This window comes from Sphaeramia orbicularis, chromosome 11 (assembly GCF_902148855.1).
Source record: "Sphaeramia orbicularis chromosome 11, fSphaOr1.1, whole genome shotgun sequence".
Lineage (NCBI taxonomy): Eukaryota > Metazoa > Chordata > Actinopteri > Kurtiformes > Apogonidae > Sphaeramia > Sphaeramia orbicularis.
In genome coordinates this window covers 36,019,170-36,043,884 of record NC_043967.1, presented here as the reverse complement: position 1 = coordinate 36,043,884, position 24,715 = coordinate 36,019,170, and the positions used below count along the sequence as shown (strand labels likewise).

The 24,715-nt window shown below is 36.7% G+C and overlaps 1 protein-coding gene across 1 annotated transcript; it reads right to left on the bottom strand.

Moving 5' to 3' along the window:
- Positions 1–18: 18 nt before the first annotated feature.
- ppp1r18 (protein phosphatase 1, regulatory subunit 18) lies at positions 19–24,703 on the bottom strand. The gene is given in 5 exon segments (XM_030147380.1): positions 19–1,122; positions 18,367–18,753; positions 18,756–20,230; positions 20,270–22,136; positions 24,351–24,703. Coding segments are annotated over 4 exon segments (3,927 nt in total). The 5' UTR covers positions 22,077–22,136; positions 24,351–24,703; the 3' UTR covers positions 19–864.
- Positions 24,704–24,715: the final 12 nt, after the last annotated feature.

Here is a 24,715-nt window from a genome sequence, read left to right as displayed (position 1 = left end):
CAGGCCTTTTTCTCTCCGTTTGGCTCTCTTATCCACATGTAAACTGTGTTTCAGGTCACAAGATGTTATCACATCCCAATACGTGCAATCCTGTTGTTACTATGTGTAACCTGAAGCATCAAATATATTTTATATAGGTGTATAAAGCCCCGTCATGTGGAAATAGTACAACCTGTGGACTTCAAGCATCTGTGTTTCATGTGGTGCACAGGATCAACATAGACTGGTTTTTACTGCAATTTACAGATACTATTCCCCACTTCTGATGAAAACAGGTTCAGCATTTGCAGATAACTGGTGAAATAACTATGGAAAAATGAAAAAAATAAAATAAAATCACAGAGCTGTTGAATTGTATTGGGACTAATATTATCACAGGGCCTCTATATGTGCTGAAGTAGGTGTGTGTGGGTGGGTGGGTGGGGGTCCACAGGTAGTACTACTGTATAAATACGGCTTATTTGCAGTAGATAATGATCAGCATGGACACATTTAGGAAGTGTACATGTACTAGGATAAGTTGCTTATTTAACTTATAACAGTAAAGACAATTTGACATGACAGAATAAAACCTCTGCATCTGCTACATACTATATTATCTGACAGAACCTCAGTGTCTACAGTTTAAAGCCCAACAGAAACTACGGTTTGTCTGAGCATTTGCAGCAGATTTTAGTCCTTTTGTGATCTAATGTGTTCACAGATATTGAGATTTTTTTAACCAGTGAAATATATTTGCATCACTGTATTGAAGACATTAGGTAAGACACCTCATCAGCTCTGTTTGTTGATCGTTTTAAGGGAATTGTTGACAACAAAGACGTAGAAGCTGAGTCAGACAGTCTCCATCCATAATTTCTCTGCTCACACGCTGTGTTTTTTGAGAAGAGGGTGACACTGATTCACTCTTACACCCCGTCCTGTTGCAGTCCCAGTATTTCTTGTATTCTTGGATACATTTGTCGCCGTCTCCGCTTCAGTTTCCTCTTCCTGCTCTTCGTCTCCCTGTGGATTCTCAGTCCGGCCCACGTCATGAGGGAAAGGGGAACACACCAACATGGAGGTCTCCGATGGATATTCACACACCTGCTCCAGCTGGTCCTCATCAAAACACACCTTCACCTGTAAATATGACAAGACAAAGAGGCAGGTTAAGGTCTGTATTCACCAACAAGTGTTTCCACTTGTCAGCGGGGTGAGACTGTGGAACAGATTTAATATAGAGTTAAAGCAATGTCCAAGTATGAAAGAATTTAAAAAGAGGTACAAAGACACAATTTTTCAGAGGTACAGGGATGAGGGAGGGCTTGGGGATCACTGGGTGTGATAAAGATGTACAAGTATGTGGTAAGTGTGTGTAAATGTATGTATAGGTGTGTATGTGTGTGTGTATACAGGGTGGGGAAGCAAAATTTACAATGAACATTTAGTTGTTTTTTCTTAGCAGGCACTACGTCAATTGTTTTGAAACCAAACATATATTGATGTCATAATCATACCTAACACTATTATCCATACCTTTTCAGAAACTTTTGCCCATATGAGTAATCAGGAAAGCAAACGTCAAAGAGTGTGTGATTTGCTGAATGCATTCGTCACACCAAAGGAGATTTCAAAAATAGTTGGTGTGTCCATAAAGACTGTTTATAATGGAAAGAAGAGAATGACTATGAGCAAAACTATTACCAGAAAGTCTGGAAGATACTATTAAAGAAGAATGGGAGAAGTTGTCACCCGAATATTTGAGGAACACTTGTGTAAGTTTCAGGAAGTGTGTGAAGGCAGTTATCGAGAAAGAAGGAGGACACATAGAATAAAAACATTTTCTATTATGTCAATTTTCTTGTGGCAAATAAATTCTCATGACTTTCAATAAACTAATTGGTCATACACTGTCTTTCAATCCCTGCCTCAAAATATTGTAAATTTTGTTTCCCCACCCTGTATATGTAGGTGTATTTGTGTGCGTATAGAGCTGTGTATGAATATGTATTTACATATATGTCTTATTGTATTATGTGTTTATGTAAATCATATTTGTTCATAATATAAAGCCAGAAACCTAATTATTTACTAGTAAGTATCAGTCATATTATGGCATAGTGTATAGATATGATTAGACTAGGAAGGTTATTATTGTTATTAATTATATAAGGAGAAGGGGTGGGAGTTTATAAGTTGTACTTCTTCTCACTCCTTTTCGAATATGAATTATATGTCTTATGTTTATGTGTTTTGTCTATTTATTTTCTTCTGTTTGACATTCATGTTCGAAATAAATACATCAATCAATCAACCATGATGCTGTAGAGCAGGAGGTAAATGTGGAGTAATGCTGAATGAGGGTGTCTGCATTGAAGACAAAAAAAAAAAAAATCACTCACAATTCCCAGAAATAGTTATATTTACAACAAAAACTTGATTTTTGTCCGCTCATGTTTGTGAAGTCGCTGCAATGTGATTTTTTAAAATAAATGTAACAGTTCCTGTAACTGTTTCAATGTAAATAAAACACTGACTGATGCGTCAAACCATTTGTTGCATAACAAGAATTTTGTCAGTGAAATGATGTCTTCCTGTCACTTAATAACATTTAAGTTTCACTGAAAATGAAGACACACACCTACAGTCCCTTAGATTTGACAATAACTCTTCAGGTGAGTGAAAACAGCAGGATTATAAAGTTTAATGTATTAAATTAAACTTGTCAACTTTGCACTTAACCGGTACTACATTACATGACAAGTACAAGATGTTTATATATGTCATTTCTTGAATAAAGTGCAGGTGTAATGATTAGATACTGAGTTCCAGTTATACTTTATGTATCAAGAATAAATCACATTGTCACAATTATTTTATGAGAGTGTGAATGTGAGAGGGAATGAATAATGGATCACTAAAGTGAAATGCCTTGGGTGCTTTGAAAAGTCCCATAAAAATCTAATCTAATCTAATTATTATTATTATTATTATTATTATTATTATTATTATTATTATTATTATTATTATTATTATTATTATGAGAAGAGGTAAAAAAAAAATATATATATTCCAACTTTTTGGGCAGTGTAGTTGAGAACCATCTTTTATTTCTCTGTGTCAACTTGTCAACTGACGCCCGAGTTTTATATGAGGAAAAAAGATATATATATAAAATGTAATATATGTTAAAAAAAAAAAATGGTATGAGAGATATGAAGCTTAAAGAATAATAGGTAAAACATAAAATAATATCAATGTAAGGATTAGGAAGAGAACTCATATTGTTGAGAATTATTGGAAAAAAACATGCTTATACTTGATCAGTCAATGAAATGATTTTGCAGTCAATCATGGTCCAAAAAACACAAAATTACATACAAATAAAAACAAAAAGCTCATCTGAGTCACAATAAATAAACAAAAAAACTAATAGAATCATAAGATCATAATAAAGTCCTTAAAAGTGTTAAGCGTAAAAAAAAAAAGTGCATAGAGAGTTGAATGAATAATAATAAAAAAAGACAATAACAGACCTTAAAAAGACAAAATTGTCATAAACAGAGGGAAAGGCCAGACTGAGTAAATAAATCTGTACAGAATGGGGACTATGGGATCTTCTCTCATTGACATTTGCCTAAATGTGAACAAATAAACACAGGTTTCAGGCGTCCAGTCATCATTGTTTCGAACGTCAGTCTGTGAGATGTTTGTGGGACGTCAGTGTAATGTTAAGTGACAGCACGGGGCTTAACTCAGCCAAAATACTCCCAGTCTAAAAGTACTAACTGCTTCAATGAGGAGCCTGATTGATTATTCACAGACACAGACAAAACAGTGGAAACACAACTGGTTTTGTTTAGAACTTATAACTGCACAGTCAAAAAAGGAGAATGAAAAAAAGACTCTTCCTGCATGGACTGATGTTTGTTTAGTCAGAGGTCAGTGAATGGGCTCAGAGATACTCAATCAGGTCAAAAAATGTTCATATTAAAACAATAAAGGTCAAATCAGTATTTCCTTCAAGGTTAATTTACTAATTGGCTAGTCCAAGTTGAAGAAACCAAATACTTTAGGATCAGTTAAAAAAAACACACAATCATATGAAAACAAAATGAAAGAAAAAAAAACAATGAAAATGACATGAGATAAAGCATAATTATAAGTGTTTTCTTGCTTCTGTTATATAATAAAGAAGATGTAATGAGAGGAATCAAGACAAAGCACGCCTGTATTCCCTGATTTAGTGTTTATTTGTGTTGACAATGATCTAAAACACTCTCAATATACTGATTTTTTTCAATATTGGCCTTAATTTTTTTTTTTTGAAAGCTAATATTTGATCAATAGCAAAAGTATTCTAAGATATTTGATCAGGCACCTGTGTGGGCAGCACTTAAAGTTCAATAAATGTTAAAAGAGTACTATGTGTGCATGTATTAATAACTTAATTTATATTGCTGCATAAAAATCTTAACCTCCTAAGACCCACTGTCCACATTTGTGGACAAGAGTTTCACAACTTTATACAAAAAAAAAAAAAAGAAAAGAAAACTGTCCACCACAAAGGACATTCTATAAAAATTTTAAAAACTGCATCTGAAAAAACTGTTGCATCATGAGGTTTCCAATATAGACACTTATTTAATAAAAAACAAAAAAGCTTATACTTTGCTGACATGTCCTGGGTCTTAGGAGGTTAATTATCTGAGTGTTTCAATTGTATTTTATGGTCAATGTGCTTTAGAAATAAAAAAAAAAAAAATTGGCCTTAAATATCGGCTTCAAAAATCAGCTGTAGATATCAGCCATCAGCTGACCAAATTTTACAAAAATCGGCATCAGTCTTAGAAAACCCATATTGGTCAAACTCTACACTCAACATCAACATTTAATCAGCAAAAAAAGTAAAATCCAAAAGCAATGTTGTATTTTTTTATGCAACGTAAACAAAATAAAAATAAAAAACAAAGAATATAACATTATTGCATGAGTATTGTAGAAAAGGATCTCAAGGGGAAATTATCACTACAATCTAAAAATTATATTGTTGTCATTGTTGTTTTATCATCCTTTCCTCAGTGCAAACCCTCCAACATGTCACCACTTCACATCCACCTATGCATGCGCCTCATCACCACATCAGCCCTGAGTGGTGTCGTAAACACAAACCCAGAGGCGCTGACATGATCTGGACGCCGCCACATGTCATGACAGTGACTGCTCCTTCACCCTGGTGCTGGTCGACCGTCAACAGACAAGCGTTAAAAGAGGCTGGACGCACCACACTAAAGCACACAAAGCTAATCCTCCCTCTCTGAACCTGATTAACCGGGTTAACGCAGCAGGGCAGCACAGGCACCGAGCTGAGAAACACCAACAATACAACAACATACAGGTTTTTATTTAAGAGGGACATTCACCTATGGGATAAAAAAGAGCATTACTATTTTATGATTATGGTTATTTATTGTCTTTTGGGTTTATTTTGTTATATTCTCAGCTATAACAAATGTTTCAGTGTTTTGTTGTTTATCATTTTCAATCAAAGTTTTGAATGTTCTACTGCTAGAGTTCCAAAATGTTCTGCTGTTTGTTGAGTGTTTGTCATGATCTGACCATATAAATTTGCTTTAGGTTGTTTTCATTTCCTGGAGTAAGAAATCCGATTGCACTTGCATAGGAATTGTGAAAAAATAAGCACAAAATCAGCGACTACAGGTGTGTGGGTTTTTTTTTTTTTTTTTATTAATATCTTAACCTCCTCAGACCCAGCTATGGGTTTTCTGTCCACATTTGTGGACAAGAGTTTCACAACTTTATACAAAAAAAAAGAAAAAACTGTCCACCACATAGGACATTCCACAAAAACTTTAAAAACTGCATCTGAAAAAACTGTTGCATCATGATGTTTCCAATATAGGCACTTATTTAATAATAATAAAAAAAAAAACAGCTTGTACTTTGCTGACATTACCTGTGTCTCAGGAGGTTAAAAACACATAGAAAGTTTATTAAACATTCACTCAGAACCAAAAATTAGCCTTAGATTAGAAACAATATTTTCACTTTTATGGACATTTCTCCGTATGAGCTGATATAAATATGCACATCCTGATACATGTTTAGCTCCTGGGTGGAGATGGAACTAAGTGTTAACTTTTACTTTTACAATCATTTTGAAATAGTTTCTCTTTTACAGTTCAAGGAAACAAAACACAATTATTTTTATGTATATATTACTTAGAATTGAATACAGTCCATACAAAATATACTGCATAGAATATTACAAAATTGCATAATATTTACTGTTTATACTGTTAACTGCTACACTATTGCTAGTTTCATATCAGAACAGTAAAGTTGTAGAATTACAATTAGAATATCTTTATTGTCATTGTACAACAAAGTTAAAAGTGCAATCCTTGACGATATTCTTTCATTCAATATAAAAATCATTGTAAAAAACAAAAAACAACCATATAACCATGCATACACACATAACCATATAATACAATAAAAAGTAAACAGTAAAACACACAAACACAAATTACATTCTATTGCACTATCTTTTGGCAGCATTGAGTGCATTTATATTTGCACTGTATGCCATAAAATATGCAACATGTTTCTAAATCACTGTAGCATTATAGGTTAATGTAGTTATATAAAAGTACATTTATCTAATGGCTGTACTATTTTTAATGCCTTGAACTCACTACTCAGGGGGAAAATAAAATGAACTGGATTGAACTGAATTGAACTTAATAAATAAATAAATAAATAAATAAATAAATAAATAAATTTTGGCAGTAAATGTAAAAGTTAAGTCACATATAAAAAGTTAGGTCAGGTTTTAGAAGAGTATAAATCAAGTATATTCAGTGTGAGATGTATGAAGAGTAAGGTGAAAGTGAAACAGAGGAGGAACAAATAGATCACGCTGATTGAAATACGATGGTGAGTTTGGGGGGGAGGGGGGGAGGCCTGACGTCAAAGCAACTGAAGATCAACAAGGTGAAAGCAACAGGTGGTCAGAGAGTCTCAACCACAAACAGATGATTTACTGCAGTTAAAGATGAAAGAAAGAGTTACATTATCTAGGACTTCAAACACTGAGGGAGGTTTACGGTTGACTTTTTTATTTAGTGTTTTATTTATGGGGGCATGTGTTAACCTATATCTACTGTACATCTGTGCTCACCGACAGAAAAACAGAAACATGCATTAAATTGCTAATCCTGGTTGGTTTAGGAGCTACAGTGGAGAGAAAACAAGTCCTTCTGCAGTTCATAATAAGACTTGAGCTTTTATTTGGTCTGCATTTTTAATTTCATCTGGATATTTTGGATCAGTGGGACCTTATACATAAAAACTACACATTAACTCTAAATATTAAGTAGTTTTATTAAAAAATAATAAAATAAAATGTTGTCCTTATACCTATACAACAGGCTTATACATAACACAAATGTGTGAATGCAAACACTTTTTTTAAAAAACTATACATTTTCCATGGTCTATACTTAAAAATACTAATACTTTAAAGAATGTTATCAATGATTATGGCAGCAAAAACGACAGGTAATATTACTGAGCAAATTTAAAGTTGTAAAATATTAAAATTGATTTTAAAAGGTTAATGTACTTTTTGATTCAGTTACATTTATAAAATGTTTCAAAAATCAATTCATTTTCAAGTTGGTGGATATTTTTAACTTAAATTCACCAAATGTTGAAGTAAACTTTAGTTAGATTTACTTAACCTGTTTAACCCTGACCATATTTTCAGGGGAAAAACACCTAAAAAGACATACCCAAAGTAAATGAACAATTACTTCACAATAATAAGGTTCATATGGATGTTCTTGGTGTCTGTGGACATTTACAGACCTCACAGAATCTATTCCCACTGTCTAAAATATTGTATCTATTACTATGTCTGAGTAAACTGTAACAAACTAAAAGAGAAATTAGAATTTTTTATCCTCAACTGTTTTTTTTTTCACCTGGATTGACGATGATATGCATAAATTAATTGTTCGTGTCAGAGATTTTCAATAGCATATATTTCACCCCACAAAGATTAAAAATCATGTTTGAACATTAAAGTTTGCACTAAAATACACTTTTGATGTACTTTTATTAACATTAGGGTCTAAACTTTGAGCAAAAGTCGAAAAAAACATCCATTGTCCTGATTTATTATATTTTTATAGTAGATGAATATTAATATAATTTTTTCGGCCTGTGGGCGGGCTGATCGGGCTAAAGAGGTTATATAATATTAACACACAGTATATTTCCCCTCATTACTTCACTCATCAACACCAATAGTATGAATAGCTCACAAATGGAAACATTCCAGGTTTTTAATATTTTATTTATCAAAGTATCACCAAACAAAGACACTCGTGTAGCTTTTCTAGCTTGAAATGGCTTAAAACATAATAAATGAAGGATTTATTTGGGCTTTTTTAATTAAGCTCCAATGTTTTACACTGTAAGATGTTTTTTTCTCTGTAGGATTAGTTCTGTAAATGGGACTTGCACTTTTTTTTCATGCCATTCAACCAGATGCTCCACAAAGCGATTTAGAATATGCCACATTTACTCATTTGCTAACACTTACACATTCACACCCCACTGAAACAATCACCAGGTGCAACTTGGAGTTCAATGTCTTACTCTTGGACACAGGTATCAAACATGCGGCCCAGGGACCAAATCTGGACCGCGGGATGAATTTGTGAAATGCAAAAATTACACAAAGAAATGGACTCTCTGCACAGCCTCACTACTACCTGGACTTCAGGTGGCTCCTTTATTTCCTGTCTTTCATTATTGGACACACTGATTAATCCAGGTGTGTCTGCTACTTCTTGTTGTCACTACTAATTATTTAGACACACCTGGATTAATCAGTGTGTCCAGTAATGAAAGACAGGAAAAAAAAGACCCACCTGAAGTTCAGGAAGTAGTGAGGCTGCGCATAGAGTCCATTAACAATCCTTTTAGTTCAGGTTCCACATTTAGACCAATTCAATCTCAAGTGGGCAGGACCAGAAAAATACTATCATAATAACATAAAAATAATAACAACTCTAAACTTTTCCCTTTGTAAATGTAAATATTTTCATGTATTTACATTTTAAAAAGTATAATTTCACAAAAAATGTAAATAACCTGAACAAATATGAACAACCTGAAATGTCTTAAGAGAAGTAAATACAATTTTAACAAGATTCTGCCTGTTGCTAAAATGTTTTGTGTGTTTGTAGATCCACTGTGATCTGTAAGTTATAATGTACGAGTCTAAATGATAAACTGAGGCAGAATATTGTTAAAATTACACTTATTTTTTCAGTTCGTTCATGTTATTTACATCTTTTGAAAAGATAGTTTGCAGATGTAAACCTTTTCATAATGTAAATCAACTTTTTTTGCTTTAAAACATAGAGAAAAGTTTGGAATTGACATTATTTATATATAATAATGTTATTATTTTACTGGTTCGGCCCACTTCAGATCTAATTTAGCTGAATGTGGCCCCTGAACTAAAATGAGTTTGACACCCCTGCTCTAGGAGGACAATGGACTCTATGCACATCCCCACTACTTCCTGAACTTCAGGTGGCTCCTTTATTTCCTGTCTTTGATTATTGGACACACACTGATTCATCCAGGTGTGTCTACTACTTCTTGTTGTGACTACTGATTAATTAGGCACAGTGTCTAAAAATCAAAGACAGCAAATAAAGAACCCACCTGAAGTTCAAGAAGTAGTGGGGCTGTGCATAGAGTCCATTTCACAGTGGACTGGGGTCAGCGATTGAACTCTCAACCTGGACAACCCACTCTACCCACTGAGCCACAGTGCACATCCTGTCTGAAACACTGTCCAAATACTTCTTAGTTCCTAATTACTTATACTTGCTCTAAATGAGAACTACTTCCTGATTACGTTTCTAAATCTTGTCAAATTTGCAAGACTTATCAAACTACAAATGTCAATAAACATAAAAAAAAGTTTCAATCACAAAATTTAAAAGGCTTTGTGCCTTTTTGGAATCTTGTTTTTACACATAATTAGTCTTTTAAGTATTCGCTGTAACTTGGACGCACAAAAACAAGAGTCGACCAATGGTTAAATGAAGCCTGAACTTTCATCAGTAAAGTTTTCCGACTGTCTGTGAGCTTCTGTTTCAAAGAGAAAATTTGATAACACCATGATACAGATGTGTGTAAAAAATGAGCTTTATGACTTGAATGATAGTCTGTGGATACATAGTTTTGATTCATTGGTGGCTTTGGCTGTGAGTGCATTCTGGTTCCCCCTGCTTTAGAGAGTTCGAAATATTAAAGGGGTCATATTTTGCTAAACCCACGTTTATTAGTCTTTGGTTCATTTATTTGTGTATTTGGACCCTAATAGTTCAAGAAGTTTGAATTTGAACCCTCCAGGTGCTGCAAAGCTATCTTATATTCATTTAGGCAAAAATCAAGTGGATTTCTACAACCTGTTTAATTCCTGCTTAACTTGTTGCGTCTATAACTAGTTACATCACGACATTTGCACATATGAGGTCAAGACTTCTGACGAACATTTCTCCAGTACAGCATAATTATTTGTCAGCAGCAGCGGTTGTAGTTCATACTGAAAATATGTCCAAACTTCAAGCCGATTACTGAAAAGGGGGTGGGGTGTGAAGTTTGCATTTAAAGGGCCAGCGCTCAAAATGACCTTTCTGGTGTCATTACTCAGAAATAGGGTTGAAGATGGACCTGTGGAGTTGAATTAATGAAGAATTCAGATCCAAACATAGCATTTACAGTTTATGCAGACCACAGGGAAATGTTTTAAAATGCATAATTCCATTTAAAAAAGCATAATATCGCTCCTTTAATACTGCATACTACAATGGAAGAGCAGGAGGAGTGAATTCAATAATCTATGTGTTACTGTTTGGAAGGTTTCATATCCCTGTGATCTGAAAATGAGTATAGGGAAGAATGAAAGTCTTAATAAAAGTGATATTTTACTCTTAAGTTACAATTAACATATGGTTCTAGTATTTTCGAAACACTAATTTATTAATAATGGATATAATAAGTTAGTAATTAAAACTAGGAGACCATTTTTCTCTTGTATTTCACACCAGTAGGTCACTTGTGAGTTACAGAGAATATTATGAGGCAAGTTTGAAGTAGTTTCTGTTTCACTCTAAAGTGGGCTAATTCTTTTAAAACTGTTGTTTCCATTTAGAGTCAAATATAGAAATTAAAAATGGTCACCGCGTCACTTCTTTGTGTTTGTTTTTGTCTCTGGCTCGGAGGAAGTGAAGGCATTTTAAAAGGGAAGTGAGCATGAAACTTGCAGTGTGGCAGTGAGTTTCTGTCAGTTCAAATAACAAGCAGCTTTAAGCAACCATTTCACTCTTAATCCTCTCAGTCTGAATGTCACACTGTCATTTTTCTTCACCCTTCCCCTTGCTCTCTGTTGTCACTTCACAGCACTCTCTAATCCGCCTTTCTGTCTCACCCACGTTTAACCGAGAGCGGGCGGCCTTTCCTCGGTAGGGCAGCGAAGGTCAGCGTGGTCACAAACTGTTCGCCAAGAGTCCAGTTTAACAAACTAAATCCCTGCTAGGAAACAGCCAGGAGTGCACAAAGACAGATCTGTCTGTGAGGCAGTAAGGGCTGACTCAACAAAAATGGCAGAATTAGTACCAGGGAACAAGGAAGCAGCCGACAAACCGCCGACCTGACTGTGCACAGGGACTCAGGGGAAATTACAGCTGCTGTAGTTTCACAAGGATTACACAGAAAAGTCAAGTAACACAAACCAACGTGTAGGCAGGTGTAGTTCGATGCACAAATAAGATCACAGGATGGAGCAACAAAGGGCAGACGAAGTTTACTTGAGCTCTGCTGAGCAATTCTGTCGTCTAGTCTTTCTCTTATTACGTAAGAGCAACCGTTTCACCATCATGGACTGGATTCAGAAAGAATTAACACTACTATTGTGCTTGAATTGTTCCCACGTCAAATGTAACCTGTGTTTAAATTCATAAACCATTAAATTATTTTAAAAAAACAAAAAACAATCACTCTGCAGAAAAAATGTTATCTATTCAGTAACTTAATATTTGTCCATAACCTTCCATACGTTTACTTTAAAGGGGTCATATTTTGCTAAACCCACTTTTATATAGTCTTTGGTTCATTTATTTGTGTATTTGGACCCTAATAGTTCATAAAGTTTGAATTTGAACCCTCCAGGTGCTGCAAAGCTATCTTTATATTCATATTGGCACAAATCCAGTGGATTTCTACAACCTGTTTTAATTTCTGCTTAATTTGTTACATCTATAACTAGTCACATCACAACATTTGCACATATGAGGCCAAGACTTCTGAGGAAAATTTCTCTGATTACGACATAATTGTTTGTCAGCGGCAGCGGTTGTAGTAAAAACTGAAAATATGTCCAAACTTCGAGCCGATTACATAAAATGTTCAGCCAACAACCTGGAGGGGGTGGGGTGTTAAGGGGCTCATTTGCATTTAAAGGGCCAGCGCTCAAAACCACCTTTCTGGTGTCATTACTCAGAAATAGGGTTGAAGATGGACCTGTGGAGTTGAATTAAAGAGGAATTCAGACCCAAGCAGAGCATTCACAGTTTATGTAGACCATAGGGAAATGTTTGAAAATGCATAATTCCTTTTAAAAAAGCAAAATATCACTCCTTTATTTACTACTGTTACTATATTTTCTGCAGGTCTAGGCTCAAACTAAAAGACTGTTCTTTCTCAGCATGAAACATAAGTTCATTAATTTCATTACTATATATTTGTGTTTATGTGTTGCATATAAAAAGAGGAAAAGCTATCAACATATCATGTATTGTGTTGTATTCTGCAGACCAGATACATAAGTAATGAAGTCTTATTTTGATCAGAAAATACTTTAAGTTGTCTTTCACACATCAAACTTTAAGTAGATTAAGAAACAGATTTGTGCTCAAATAGTGGAAGAGCTATGAAATAAATGAAGACTACAGTTTATGAAACTAGAGCCATCAGAGAAGAACTTATTCTCCAGCCACCACAAAATCCAGAAGTGGTATTTGTTCCTGATGTTAGTTTAGTTTCACTGAGTTTGCCTTTGTCAGCAGGGTTCAGGAGTATTTTCTAGTGCAGTTTACTGGAAAAATATTGTATGGTTTCCTAATTCTGCTCTGGAAACGAAATGATGACAAACAGCATGATGGATGGACAACTAACAAAATAGCACAACACCATCCACTTATGGTTCAGAAATGAAATGATGACGAATAAACAGACACACAGATGACAGACATGCTCAACAGTTTATGCTGGAGGTTAATAATGCAGGCAAAAAGAGGGAGCAAGAGTGAATATATGCAGTAGGTGAGACAGTTTAACAGATAATAGCTGTATATTAGTAAATTAGAGTGTATTTGTGCTGCTTTAGACTTTATGTGCATTGTAATTAGTTTAGATGCATAATATATACTATTGTTGGCAAATGTTTTGGCCAAACTGACACTTTGCATAAACATGATTTATTTGTCAATAAAAGTCTTTGAAACTAACATAATGCTACTAATTTTCCCTCAATGTACTGTAGAAAAAACAAGGGGAAAAAAATCTAAAAAAAAAACAAAACAAAAAGCTTGTAATCCTAAAATTTGTGACACTGCCAAAAGCTTTAGCCACAAATGTAAAGTCCCAAGTCTTATATAAGTTGGGACATTGGGTAAATTTTAAATAAAAACAGAATAAAACCATATTCACACTAGAAACTAGAAAATATATTTATGTGCAAATATTATGTCATTTTTAATTTTATGGCAGCAGCATGTCTCCAAAAAGTTGGCAAAGGGGAACAATAGACTGGAAAAGTACCAAATAGAAACAGCAAGAGGAATATTTTGCAACTAATTAGGTAGAGTTTTCAACAGGTAAATAACATGACTGGGTATAAAAAGAGAAGCTGAGATGAACAGTTCATCAATGTTCCTCTTTGTAAAATTGCAAACACTTGAATATCTCATCATCTCTTGTACATAATATTAGCAAAATAATATGAGAATATGGAGGAATGTCCATGTACAAGGGACAAAATGGAAAATTATTATTGGATGCATCCTCAGATGTGCTGCATAGAAACCACAGTGGGTTGATGAGATTTGCAAATCACTGAATTCCATTTTTATTTACATTTTACACTGTGGCCTAACTTTTTTGGAATTGCGGTCACATTCTTATGACATGTTCAATGTCTTTTGCTTTTCTGTGTATTTTCTGTAAATACAACAAAAATACAGTGCATTATATCATTCATGTGTACAGTGTTTTCACTCCTGTACAGAGCTATATTCGTCACTGTGCATTGTTTGGTCTAAAATCAACAACAGGAAGTGGAAGAAATATCTAAATATGAACACAGACTCCAATGAGATTAACTTGTAGCACCAGTGAACGCTGCTCAGACTGATTTATGGTCTGTGTGGTGTTGCAGGCATGCACAGACAGCAGCACTGGATGTTAAGTGGGCAGACAAAATGCAAAAAGAAGGAGGAAGGAGCTGACTGCCTGTCATTGTGGTTTCCTACTCAAAATTTCTGTCTCCACTCCACCAACATCAGTCTAAAAAAGTCTCTCTGCAGAGGCTTATGCAAACTAAGGGGGGAGAGCAAAAACACTATTATATTTGCACATAAAATAACTGTCTATAGATACATTTATTTTTATACAAAGAAAAAAATCGATCTTTTCATTGCTTTTTTGTGAACATAGAGGTTTAAGTTTATTTCCGTAAAAACATCCATGTCATTATCAAAAGGGAAAAGTCGAAAGTCTGAGCCACATTAGATCACAGAAGCAAATGGCAAAGCAGATCACTCCAGGATTTTATGGTTAAGAATCAAGATGTCGTGCTTGATAAGGCTCTAACCGGCTTAGGACGGTGTCTGCGATCGTACGTCTCAATCAAACGGGATGTTCTGAAAAGGGATTCAGGTGATTTGAGGTGATGCCTCCCTGCTGTGTTAGAACGAAGCAGGTTAGTGTTTGAGAGTTTCAGTTTGAGAACGTTATAATGAGTCCTTTTGTTTGGCGTCATGGGTTGGAACCTTATCTTTGAAGAACAGAAACTCAATAAATCAAATTTTTAAACAGTCCAGAGGGATGATGAGTCACAGATGATAACTGGATCGATTTGTCGTTTACACCGATGATTTCTCCTTTTTTGCTCTAGATGTAGTATTTGCTCCATCAGGTTTCACTGATAGTGGTTATATGCTTTATTTAATCTGTTTTAGTGGATGTCATTGACATTTTCCATTTTCCTTCAGTGTTTAATTGTAGTTTTAACATGTCTATGCTTTTATCATTCATTCATTCATTTTCTGAACCCGCTTTATCTTCACTAGGGTCTTGAGATTTGCTGGAGCCTATCCCAGCTACTTAGGGGTGAAGGCGGGGTACACCCTGGACCAGAGGTTGCACTAGACATTTTTATTGTCCGTCATTTTGACGGAGAGGGTCATAAAAATTCCATCATAACATATTATTATCCATCATTTCAAATTTCCTTTTTTTAATGATAATGAGATATATTTAATAGTATTTAATGTTCAAAAACACCTCAATCATGATAAACCAACGTGATATCATGACTCACATAATTATATACGACACTTTTAATTGGTGCGTTATCTGTAGAAATTATAAGCCCTCCTTCCCTTGTGTATGTTCACGCAGTGTCAAATCCCATGCACTGAGGGTTAGGGTTCAGGTGATGTGAACCACAGATCTGGGCACAAATTGACATGCCATCAAATAACACATGAAAGGTAGAAAATGCATACATATAGCACACCAAATGCCATAAGAACTGGTGTATAACTTGCTTGTCCGTCATCCTTCACCGCATCAGTCCCTCTTTTTTCACCGCGTTTTTCAATGCCATCACATTTACTGGGCTTTTTAAAATAACCAAGGAGGCTCGGCTGTCTTCACATTTTGCGCTAGCAAAGTAGCATCTAATTTTGGCTAAAGTCAGCTAAACAATGATTACCCTCAGTATTTTAATCTGTCAAAATGAGGAACGGCCTTCAGAATTTTCCATCATTTAAAAAAAAAAAAAAATCCATCAATGGCGGAATATTTTCGGTTAATGCGACCTCTGCCCTGGACATGTCACCAGTTCTTCACAGGGCTGAACATATAGAGACAAACAATCACTCTCACATTCACACCTTTGGGCATGTCTGCGCAAAATATGTGTCAAAATGGATGCATAGATTTAACTGTAAACTTGTTACTTCTGAAATGCTATAGGTTATAACCTGCTAATTCGTTCATTCATTCATTCATTCAACCACTCATTGCTCAAGAGCCGGAGCCCATTAGAGCTACCAATGTTCGAAGGCAGGAATACCAGCTCCAAACTACTACTTCTCTGGCTAAAAATATAACAGATAATATGTCTTTAATTATTCCCAGCACTGAAAGGTTCTTGTCCAATAATGTGACATCTTACCTTGGCTCTGTTGACTTTTATATTTCACCATAGTGTTAAATCAGACAGATTAATTGTCATGACTCTGCCAAGGTCGATGATCCAAAAATGAACACACATGATAAACTGTACTCTGCATGCAGCCTTGTCCCCAATAGTGCGTTATTATATTTCATTAAAAATATTGAAGCCCTCCTTGTTTTTATTTTTCTTTGCAGCACTGGCAGCAACACAACTCTAAAAAGTGGGGGAAAACAAAAGGCTGGAAAAGAAAATGGTACAAAGAAACAACAACTAGAGGAATATTTGGCAGCTCTTTACATTAACTGACAACAGATTTGATGAGATTGGAAAATTATTGCATTCTGTTTTTAATTACAGTTTACAAAGCATCCCTTTTACAGAATTATGGAGTAAAATATTTGCAATTATAACTTTTACTGCCGTTGTGTTAAATTTATTGCTTTTATCACTTTTTTAAGTCTTTAGGTAATAGAATTTGTTAGAGATTTGCCAGAGATATACAGACCAAACAAATAGGCAGATATTTTCTTCTATTACCTATTTTTCGTGTAATTTTTGGGTGATTTGTAACTATTAGTGTTTTTAAAGATATGTACATATAATAAAACCAGACCAAACACAGCTCATGTCATGACTTGAGAAATTACTCAATACAATGACAAAGGGTATTTTTGTGAACTGCTAAATTTGTTGGTTTAAGGTAAACAGGAACTTCCAGCTGATTTGTTTTGACCATTGTATCTTTGCAAGATGATTCAAGTGGAAAGAGGCAGAAAATAAGGGGAAAGAAAACACAGGTATGACATGCAACAAATGTCCTCAGACTGGAATATACCCTACAGTGATAAGGCCTCAGCCAATGTGCCAATTAATATGTTATTTAGACTTTGGGGCAGATCTACAGATTTATGGTTTTAAAATGATTATTGGACCATTAAGATATTATGTGATGTTACTATCTTTGCTAATTTTATAATTTATGGATGAGACAAATGACAGTTCCATCCTTGTTTGGACAATTCCAAGTAGATCTTTAACCTCCTAAGACCCAGGAAATGTCAGCAAAGTACAAACTTTTTTTGTTTTTTATTAAATAAGTGCCTGTATTGGAAACATCATGATGCAACAGTTTTTTCAGATGCAGTTTTTAAAATTTTTTATGGAATTTCCTTTGTGGTGGACAGCTTTCTTTTCTTTTTTTTTGTATAAAGTTGTGAAACTTTTGTCCACAAATGTGGACAGAAAACCCATAGCCGGGTCTTAGGAGGTTACTGCAGATACTGACAACACAAACTGTAACGAAAACTGAGATGATTTGTCATTTTACTGTCAGTTTTCTGTCTGGAAACAGAGCTATGTTAACAGAGTTCTAATATAAACTATAGGTTAATGCAGGGATCCACATTATGATTATAAGAAACAGTGTTATTTTGACCCAATGTTGAATTACCACTTATTTTTATCTGCAGGACAAAAATGGATAATACCATACTACAGGTGTGTGTACTATAGTGAGTGATATGGTCTGTGGAAATACAGTGTTCGTTTTTGGTGGTTTTGGTAACTGTAAATGTGTTCTGGTACACGATGTCCCCCTGCCGTTGAGAGTTTAGAATATCAACATTACATTAAGTGTTCAGTGAATCCTCATGTAAGTGCAGCATAAATGTATCTCATGTTGTATTTTATCCGCTGCAAAAAAAACCCACACATACCAACATGATATCAACATTATATATGAGCCGCTGTCATTAACCAGCATTAGACTTGGATTGACCCACTATCCTACATGTCTGCTTTCTACTCACCCTTTTTGGTGTCCCTCTGTTCTTGACCAAACAGGATTTCTCCAGATGCAGATATCCACCGATCACCTCAATCTCATCCACTGTTGGGTACTTCTTCTTCGCTGGTTCAGCTCCGGTGTTGGCTGTCTGTGATGGGGTCTTCATGGCCGTCAATCCTGCCGGTGTGGATACTATCGCTCCTCCTCCTCTTCCTCCTCCACTAGGCTTTTTTGGAGTGATGGTAATGGTGGCACCTCGCTTCACCTGACCTCCTGAGGCACTCCTGATGGAGAAGAGTGTGGGCGATGGGGAGGGTGATGGGGACAAATTTGGAGACTGGGCTGGAGATGGGGAGCATGGTGAGGAGGCAGGCGTCGGAGCGTAATCTGAGGGTTTCAGAGTGTTTTCAGGGGATTGACTGGGAGGCGAAGGTGTGATGGTGATAGTTTGGTTTTGCTTGAGATGAGATGTTGGAGAACAAACTCTGGGGTTTGAATTTGACATCTCTTGTGTCTTCTCCTGCGTCTTGACATCGTCTTTACCTGCTTTAACACTCCTCTGGGGCTGTGTTGCCCTTTAGTCTCTTTGTCTCTACGAGGAGATGTGCAACCAGCATTTTGAGACTTCAGCACTTCCTGCTCTTTCAGCTGAAAATGCTCTATCTGGCGCTGTATATTCTGGACGCCACAGCTGTTCTCCTGCTGTGAAATGAGTGGCTTCACTTTGACAAGGTGCACTGATGGGATATCTACAGTTCTGTCCCTTAAACACAAGCCTGATCTGGAACCAACAGCCTCCAAGTTGTAAATCCGACTCATAGCTGCTAAAGAGTTGGGATGAGGCGGCGAAGGGCTGAGTGATTGTTCAGAATCGACAGTCAACGTATATCTCTCTTCCTCCTCCTCTTCTGAGATTTCCTCTTCTCTATGGTCTTCTAAGCTCTCCGTTTCTCTGTATCGCTTCAGCTCTTCTTCCACATATTTCAGCGGGTCTTCTTCATCGTCAGATAACTGGACGGTGTCAGAGTAAAGTTCGGAGGCAGCAGCAGCAGCGGTGGCGGCGTTGTTTGTCAGTTCCTCTCCACTGACAGCTTCTGAGACAGAAACAGGAAGCTGGTGGCAGGTTTTCAACACTTCCTGCGTGACGTCATATGCAGCCATGGATGTCTGGCCTTCTACCTCTTCCTGTCCCGTCTCAGCTTCAACAAGCCTCTTCCGCATATGAGCTGCAGCTTCCCATTCGTTCTCTGCTTCAGTTCCTCTCTCTTCAGCTGTTGTTGAAACATTATCACACATATCTGCACCGTCTCCTTGCTCTCCATCTTGTGTCTCCTTTTGCCTCAGCTTCTCTAGCTCTCTTTGTCGAATCTTCTCTCTTAGGGATTCAATTCGGCTCAGCGGCTTTCCAATCCTCCAGCTATCCCTCCTCTCGACCCCTTTGCCGCCTTCCCACTCCTGCCCCTCATCGGCCTTTTTCTTTTCTACCATGTCTTCTGCCACATAAAACACAGTCCTGGGGATTTGAATCTCTAGGGGACCAGGATGGACGCCCATATTTGAGATCCTTTTCGGAGGCTTTAACATGTCTGGTCCAACATCAATTAGACTTTCCTGATTGCTCTCTTGAGTCACATCATAAGGAGCCATGCAAGGCCTTTCTTTTCTCTCAGTGCTATAAACAGTTGTGTCTCCAATCTTCTCTATCTTACTTATAAGTTCCTCTGTGTGTTGAGACAAAACTGAATGTGACAAGTAGGACGCTCGTTGTCCATTCCAGTCTGGGCCTTTATGGAGGTCTTTAGGAGCATCTGGAACTGTACAAAGTAGACTAGAGCAGTCTGCAAAAGCTGATTCATGTCTGTGGTGGCTCTCATCAGCAGCTGGGACTGGTAAACTGTAATTTTTCTGCATATTTTCAGCCAGAACTGTGTTTTCTGAGCCTTCTGGTTGAAAATCCTTCTTGTCACAGATTTGCACATCCTTCTCAGCATCTTTCTCTACGCTCACCTCCCTTTCTAAACTTTTCTCAGCTGGTAGTCGCTTCACCTCCCGCTCTGCTCTTCCTTTCCCATCCTGTCTTATCGGGAGTCTTCTAGCAAACGAAATCCCCTCTGTGTTCTTAACCGACGCAACGGTGAACCCCTCATCTCCTTCTGCATCAGCCGCCTTCTCCGCCGCCCTTTTATCAACAGGCTCCACTTTTTTAACTTCGTTCCTGTCATCTTTATCATGTTTGTCTTTGTACCTCCCAAATCGATCTTTATCTAAAAGTCGTGCACATCCCATCTTTATTCTGGCAGCAGTTTCCTTCGGTACACTCTTATCTGAATGTATCCTCTCGCGCATTTTCCACCCATCTTCATCTAAACCGTTCTCCTTACCAAAGAAGACCCGATCTGAGAAGCTAAAAGAGCGTTTCGGTATCTGCGGTACACTCCTCCCGTCTGCCCTTCTTTCTACAAATTCCTCGTCATCATCATCGTCATCCCCTGAGTGTTTTCTCCTGCCGGGCCTCAGGAAGTTATCAGAACTTTTGGATCGAGATGGAGGCTTGGGATGCTCTCCAAATTTACTAAGAAGCTTGCTGACCCTTCCTCCTCTGTCAACAAACACATTGTCATCCAAACTGTCCTTTCTGTCTTCCTTAATCACCGTCGCCTGACCCCACGGCCTCTCTTTCTCCTTTGCAGATTCTTTTACTTTCTCTCTCAGCCAAGACATGTCTGCTCTATACTCTCTACCCTTCACCTCTGCATCCTCTCTACCTTTTCCTGGATTACCTTCCTCTGGGCTCACTGAAGGCTTTATGATCAAGACTTCAGAGGCTCGGATCTCTGTAACGCTCCCTCCTCCTGCTAAAATCTCTCTCAAACCCATCTTCAGCCCTCTTTTTGCCTGGTGGTCCTCCTCAGCCCTCTCCCTCTCTGCCTCCCTCCATCTGCCCCTCCTTTCATCACTGCTTTTCCTATCCTGCTCGATGATGATGATATTGTCGGCTCGAATGGTCCGAAGACAAGGGTGGGGAGAAAACACAGGGCTGGATGGATCTACTTCTTTTTCCTCCTCGTCTTTCCTTACTTTCAAGAGTTCCCTATCCTTACCCGATTCTCTCTGGGAGCTTTTTTCATATCTATCTCCTTCTCTTCCTTGACTCCTGTCCCTGCTTCTCTCTTTATCCCTTCCCTCGCTCAAATCTCTGAATCTCTCTATTCTCAGCTCTATGTCTCTCCCACTTCCTGACTCCACATCGTGACCCCTCGGACTAGTTTTCTCCCTCTCTTTAACTTCCGATTCATTCCCTTTCTCTGCATCTGAATCCCTTCCTTTCTTCCATGAGCTCTGTGTGCGGATGAACGGGTTTTCGTGCACAGGGACGATGGTTTCCACTGACACCTGACTCACTTGTTTGTTGTCTGAATCCATCCAAAGCCCTGGATCAGGACTGAGCGACAGTTCACTTCCCAGATTAACGGTTACGGAGCTGTCTGTATCGCTTAGACCATCAGACAGGGATCTGACGTCCACCTGTAGGACACAGACTTCCCGGTCCTTTTCCCTGTCACCTAAACTCTCCTGCCTCGCCTTCCTCCGCTGGATGATCCCTCTCTTCCAGGCAGGCATGCTGGCAAACTTCTCCTCCTCCTCTTTTTCCCTTCGCTCTCGCTCCTCCTCCTCTCTCCTCTTTTTCTCCAGCAGGAGTTGCTTCCATTCCGGCAGAGAGGAGACAGACATAACAGAAAAGATGCAATGCTTTGGGATGGGACAGGTGGCTTCAAGGCCTCTGAGAGCAGTCTGCAAATAAAGAAAAGATAAAGTGCATTTAATTCTAACAGGCGAGGAAATCTACTTACTCTCAGATTTAGAAAAACTCTCCTCCCCCAGCAGACAGTGGTGGAAGAAGTGTTCCAATCCTTCATCTGAGTAAAAGTATCAATACAGCCGTGCAAAAATACTTTACAAGTTAAAGTCCTGCATGATGAAATGTCCCTTAGGATCTAATTTTGGAATGTTTTTTTTTTCTTTGAATGTATGTGGTAGATGTGAATAGACTTTTATTTTGCTTGTACTGTTTTTATATTATTGTTGTTTATATTGTAAATGTATTTCTCTGTTGAAAAGCCCAAATACAGATGTGAGTTGCAAACTAGCTAAATACTACAAACTCTTGGTGCAGAAATTCAGATGTTCTACATGTCCACTATGTTTCACTGCATTGTCCCTGATAAAAAAAAAAAAAAAAAAAAAAAAAACACATAAATAAATATTTGCAGTAAAATATATGTTAAGTATTCCAAGTCAGAGTACTGCACAAGCTGCTTTTTGTAAGACATCAGAACAATAAAAATTTGGCATATTTATGTGTTTTATCAAAACTTTGTATTGATTATATTGTTCATTGTGGAAATTATTCATTTGGAAGGATACTTAAGTTGTTAGAAAGTAAATGTTTATGTTGTTTATGGATGATGTACTGATAAATCTGCTGTAATTGTTGAAGAAAATGGTTGAATTGTTGAGTCTGTTTGTATGACTGTACTGCCATGATCATATTGTTGTGTGTAATTCATTTACTGCATTATGTATTTGTTGTGGTTCGATGCCAAAATTAGGAAAATAGTATTGTTTGATTCTTGTATCAAGTTAGTGATAAAGGTGTAAAAACACTGAGGGGTAAGATTAAATAAGTTTACACTTCTTCCTACTTCTTTTCGACCATGCAATATTCAGACTTGTATGTGCTGAACATAGATTCTGTCCATTTAAATGTTTTATTTTGTTTCCTTGCATGTTTGAAATAAATTAATTAATTAAAATTTAAATTAAATTAAATTAACCCTTTCATGCACAGTGGTCACTCCAGTGGACAGTTCTTCTCCAGCTGTTCTCTTGTATATTCATGAATTTTGTTGTTTTAGTTCCATATCAGCCAACACAGCGGACGCTTATGCATCATCCCATACACTGTGATTCATACAGTTAGTATAACTTTGCTGTTCTTGATAAAACTGATCTGCACTGACATGTTTTAGTGTAAATCAATTATTAATTGTTAGATGGTAATTAATTTTTATTTATTTATTTGTTTGTTTATTTTTTTGAACAGAAAGGTTTTTTTTGCATATTATCTCCATGAAGTGATTAATAACTAGTATTACAATATGTTAAAATGTGAGAAAACATCACATTAGCAGCAGTTAACAATGTTTTAATTTCATTCTTGTCATATCACTTTCTGCTTTTGGGTCAAAACACAGTATTCGAAATCTGTCTGACAGGACATTTTAGAGACAATTTGACAGATTAGTGTTGCTAAATGAGCCACATTTTTACTTTTAAATTCATTTTTGCTTTAGTTGGCCATAAGGAATTATCCAAAACAAGGAGCTACTTCATATTGAAATAAATGTTGGAATGGAAATCAATTTAAGCTCACTCTCTGATGGGACATGACTGTTTGGACCCTATTGGGTTTTAAATACATGCGTCTTTACTTCAAAAATTAAATGCATGGTGTAGCTGAGTGGACAATTTTGTAACGACATGAACAAAAAAACCTCCATCACATTGTTTTTTTCATGCCTAAGGAGGAATAAAAACACTCTAGACAAAAAATCTTGATGAAGGTTCTCATAATTCATGCATGAAAGGGTTAAAGGGGTAAAAAAAAATCTGATATTTGCCTCTAAGATGGAGTAGAGAAGGGATAGAAAGTTGCAGACAAGGTAAGTACTCAAGCAGTTTGTTCTAATTTTAAAGCACTTTGTGACCCCTGTCTGTGAAACGTGCTCTATAAATAAAACTTAATTTTTAGTTGGGTCATAGTCATTATATTGCATGAGTGCTGTCATATATGAATGTAAACGCAGACAACACATTGCAAAGTGTATAAATGTGGGGGAAAAAACACAACATCAACATGCAAATTTGTGATTATCTGTTAAATATTAACAATTTTTAAACAGAACGACTATATTTGATTTAACACAATAATAAAACTGAACTCACCACAAAGATGTTATTGTATCCGCTTGGATTTAACAGCTGACATCTCGTCTTCGGTCAGGAGCTGTGCGTAATGACGGGAAATCTCCTCCACCAAAAACAGATTATTCTATATTGTCAAAAGGAGGTTTTAAAAAAAACTCTGAAGGACCCGTCAAATCTCCACACGACACTCTGTGGATCAAAGCATGGAAACCCGTCAGTTGTCGGTCAGTGTAGTAAATATTTTCAGCCTCAGAGTGGCAGGACTGTAATCCGATAATTACATTAAATTCCATCAGGAGAGTTTAGTGGTACACACCATATTGTCGGACCTAAGAAAAGGCGTTTAAAGAGCACAGCCGTCTGCCGGGCCACCAACCCCCCTC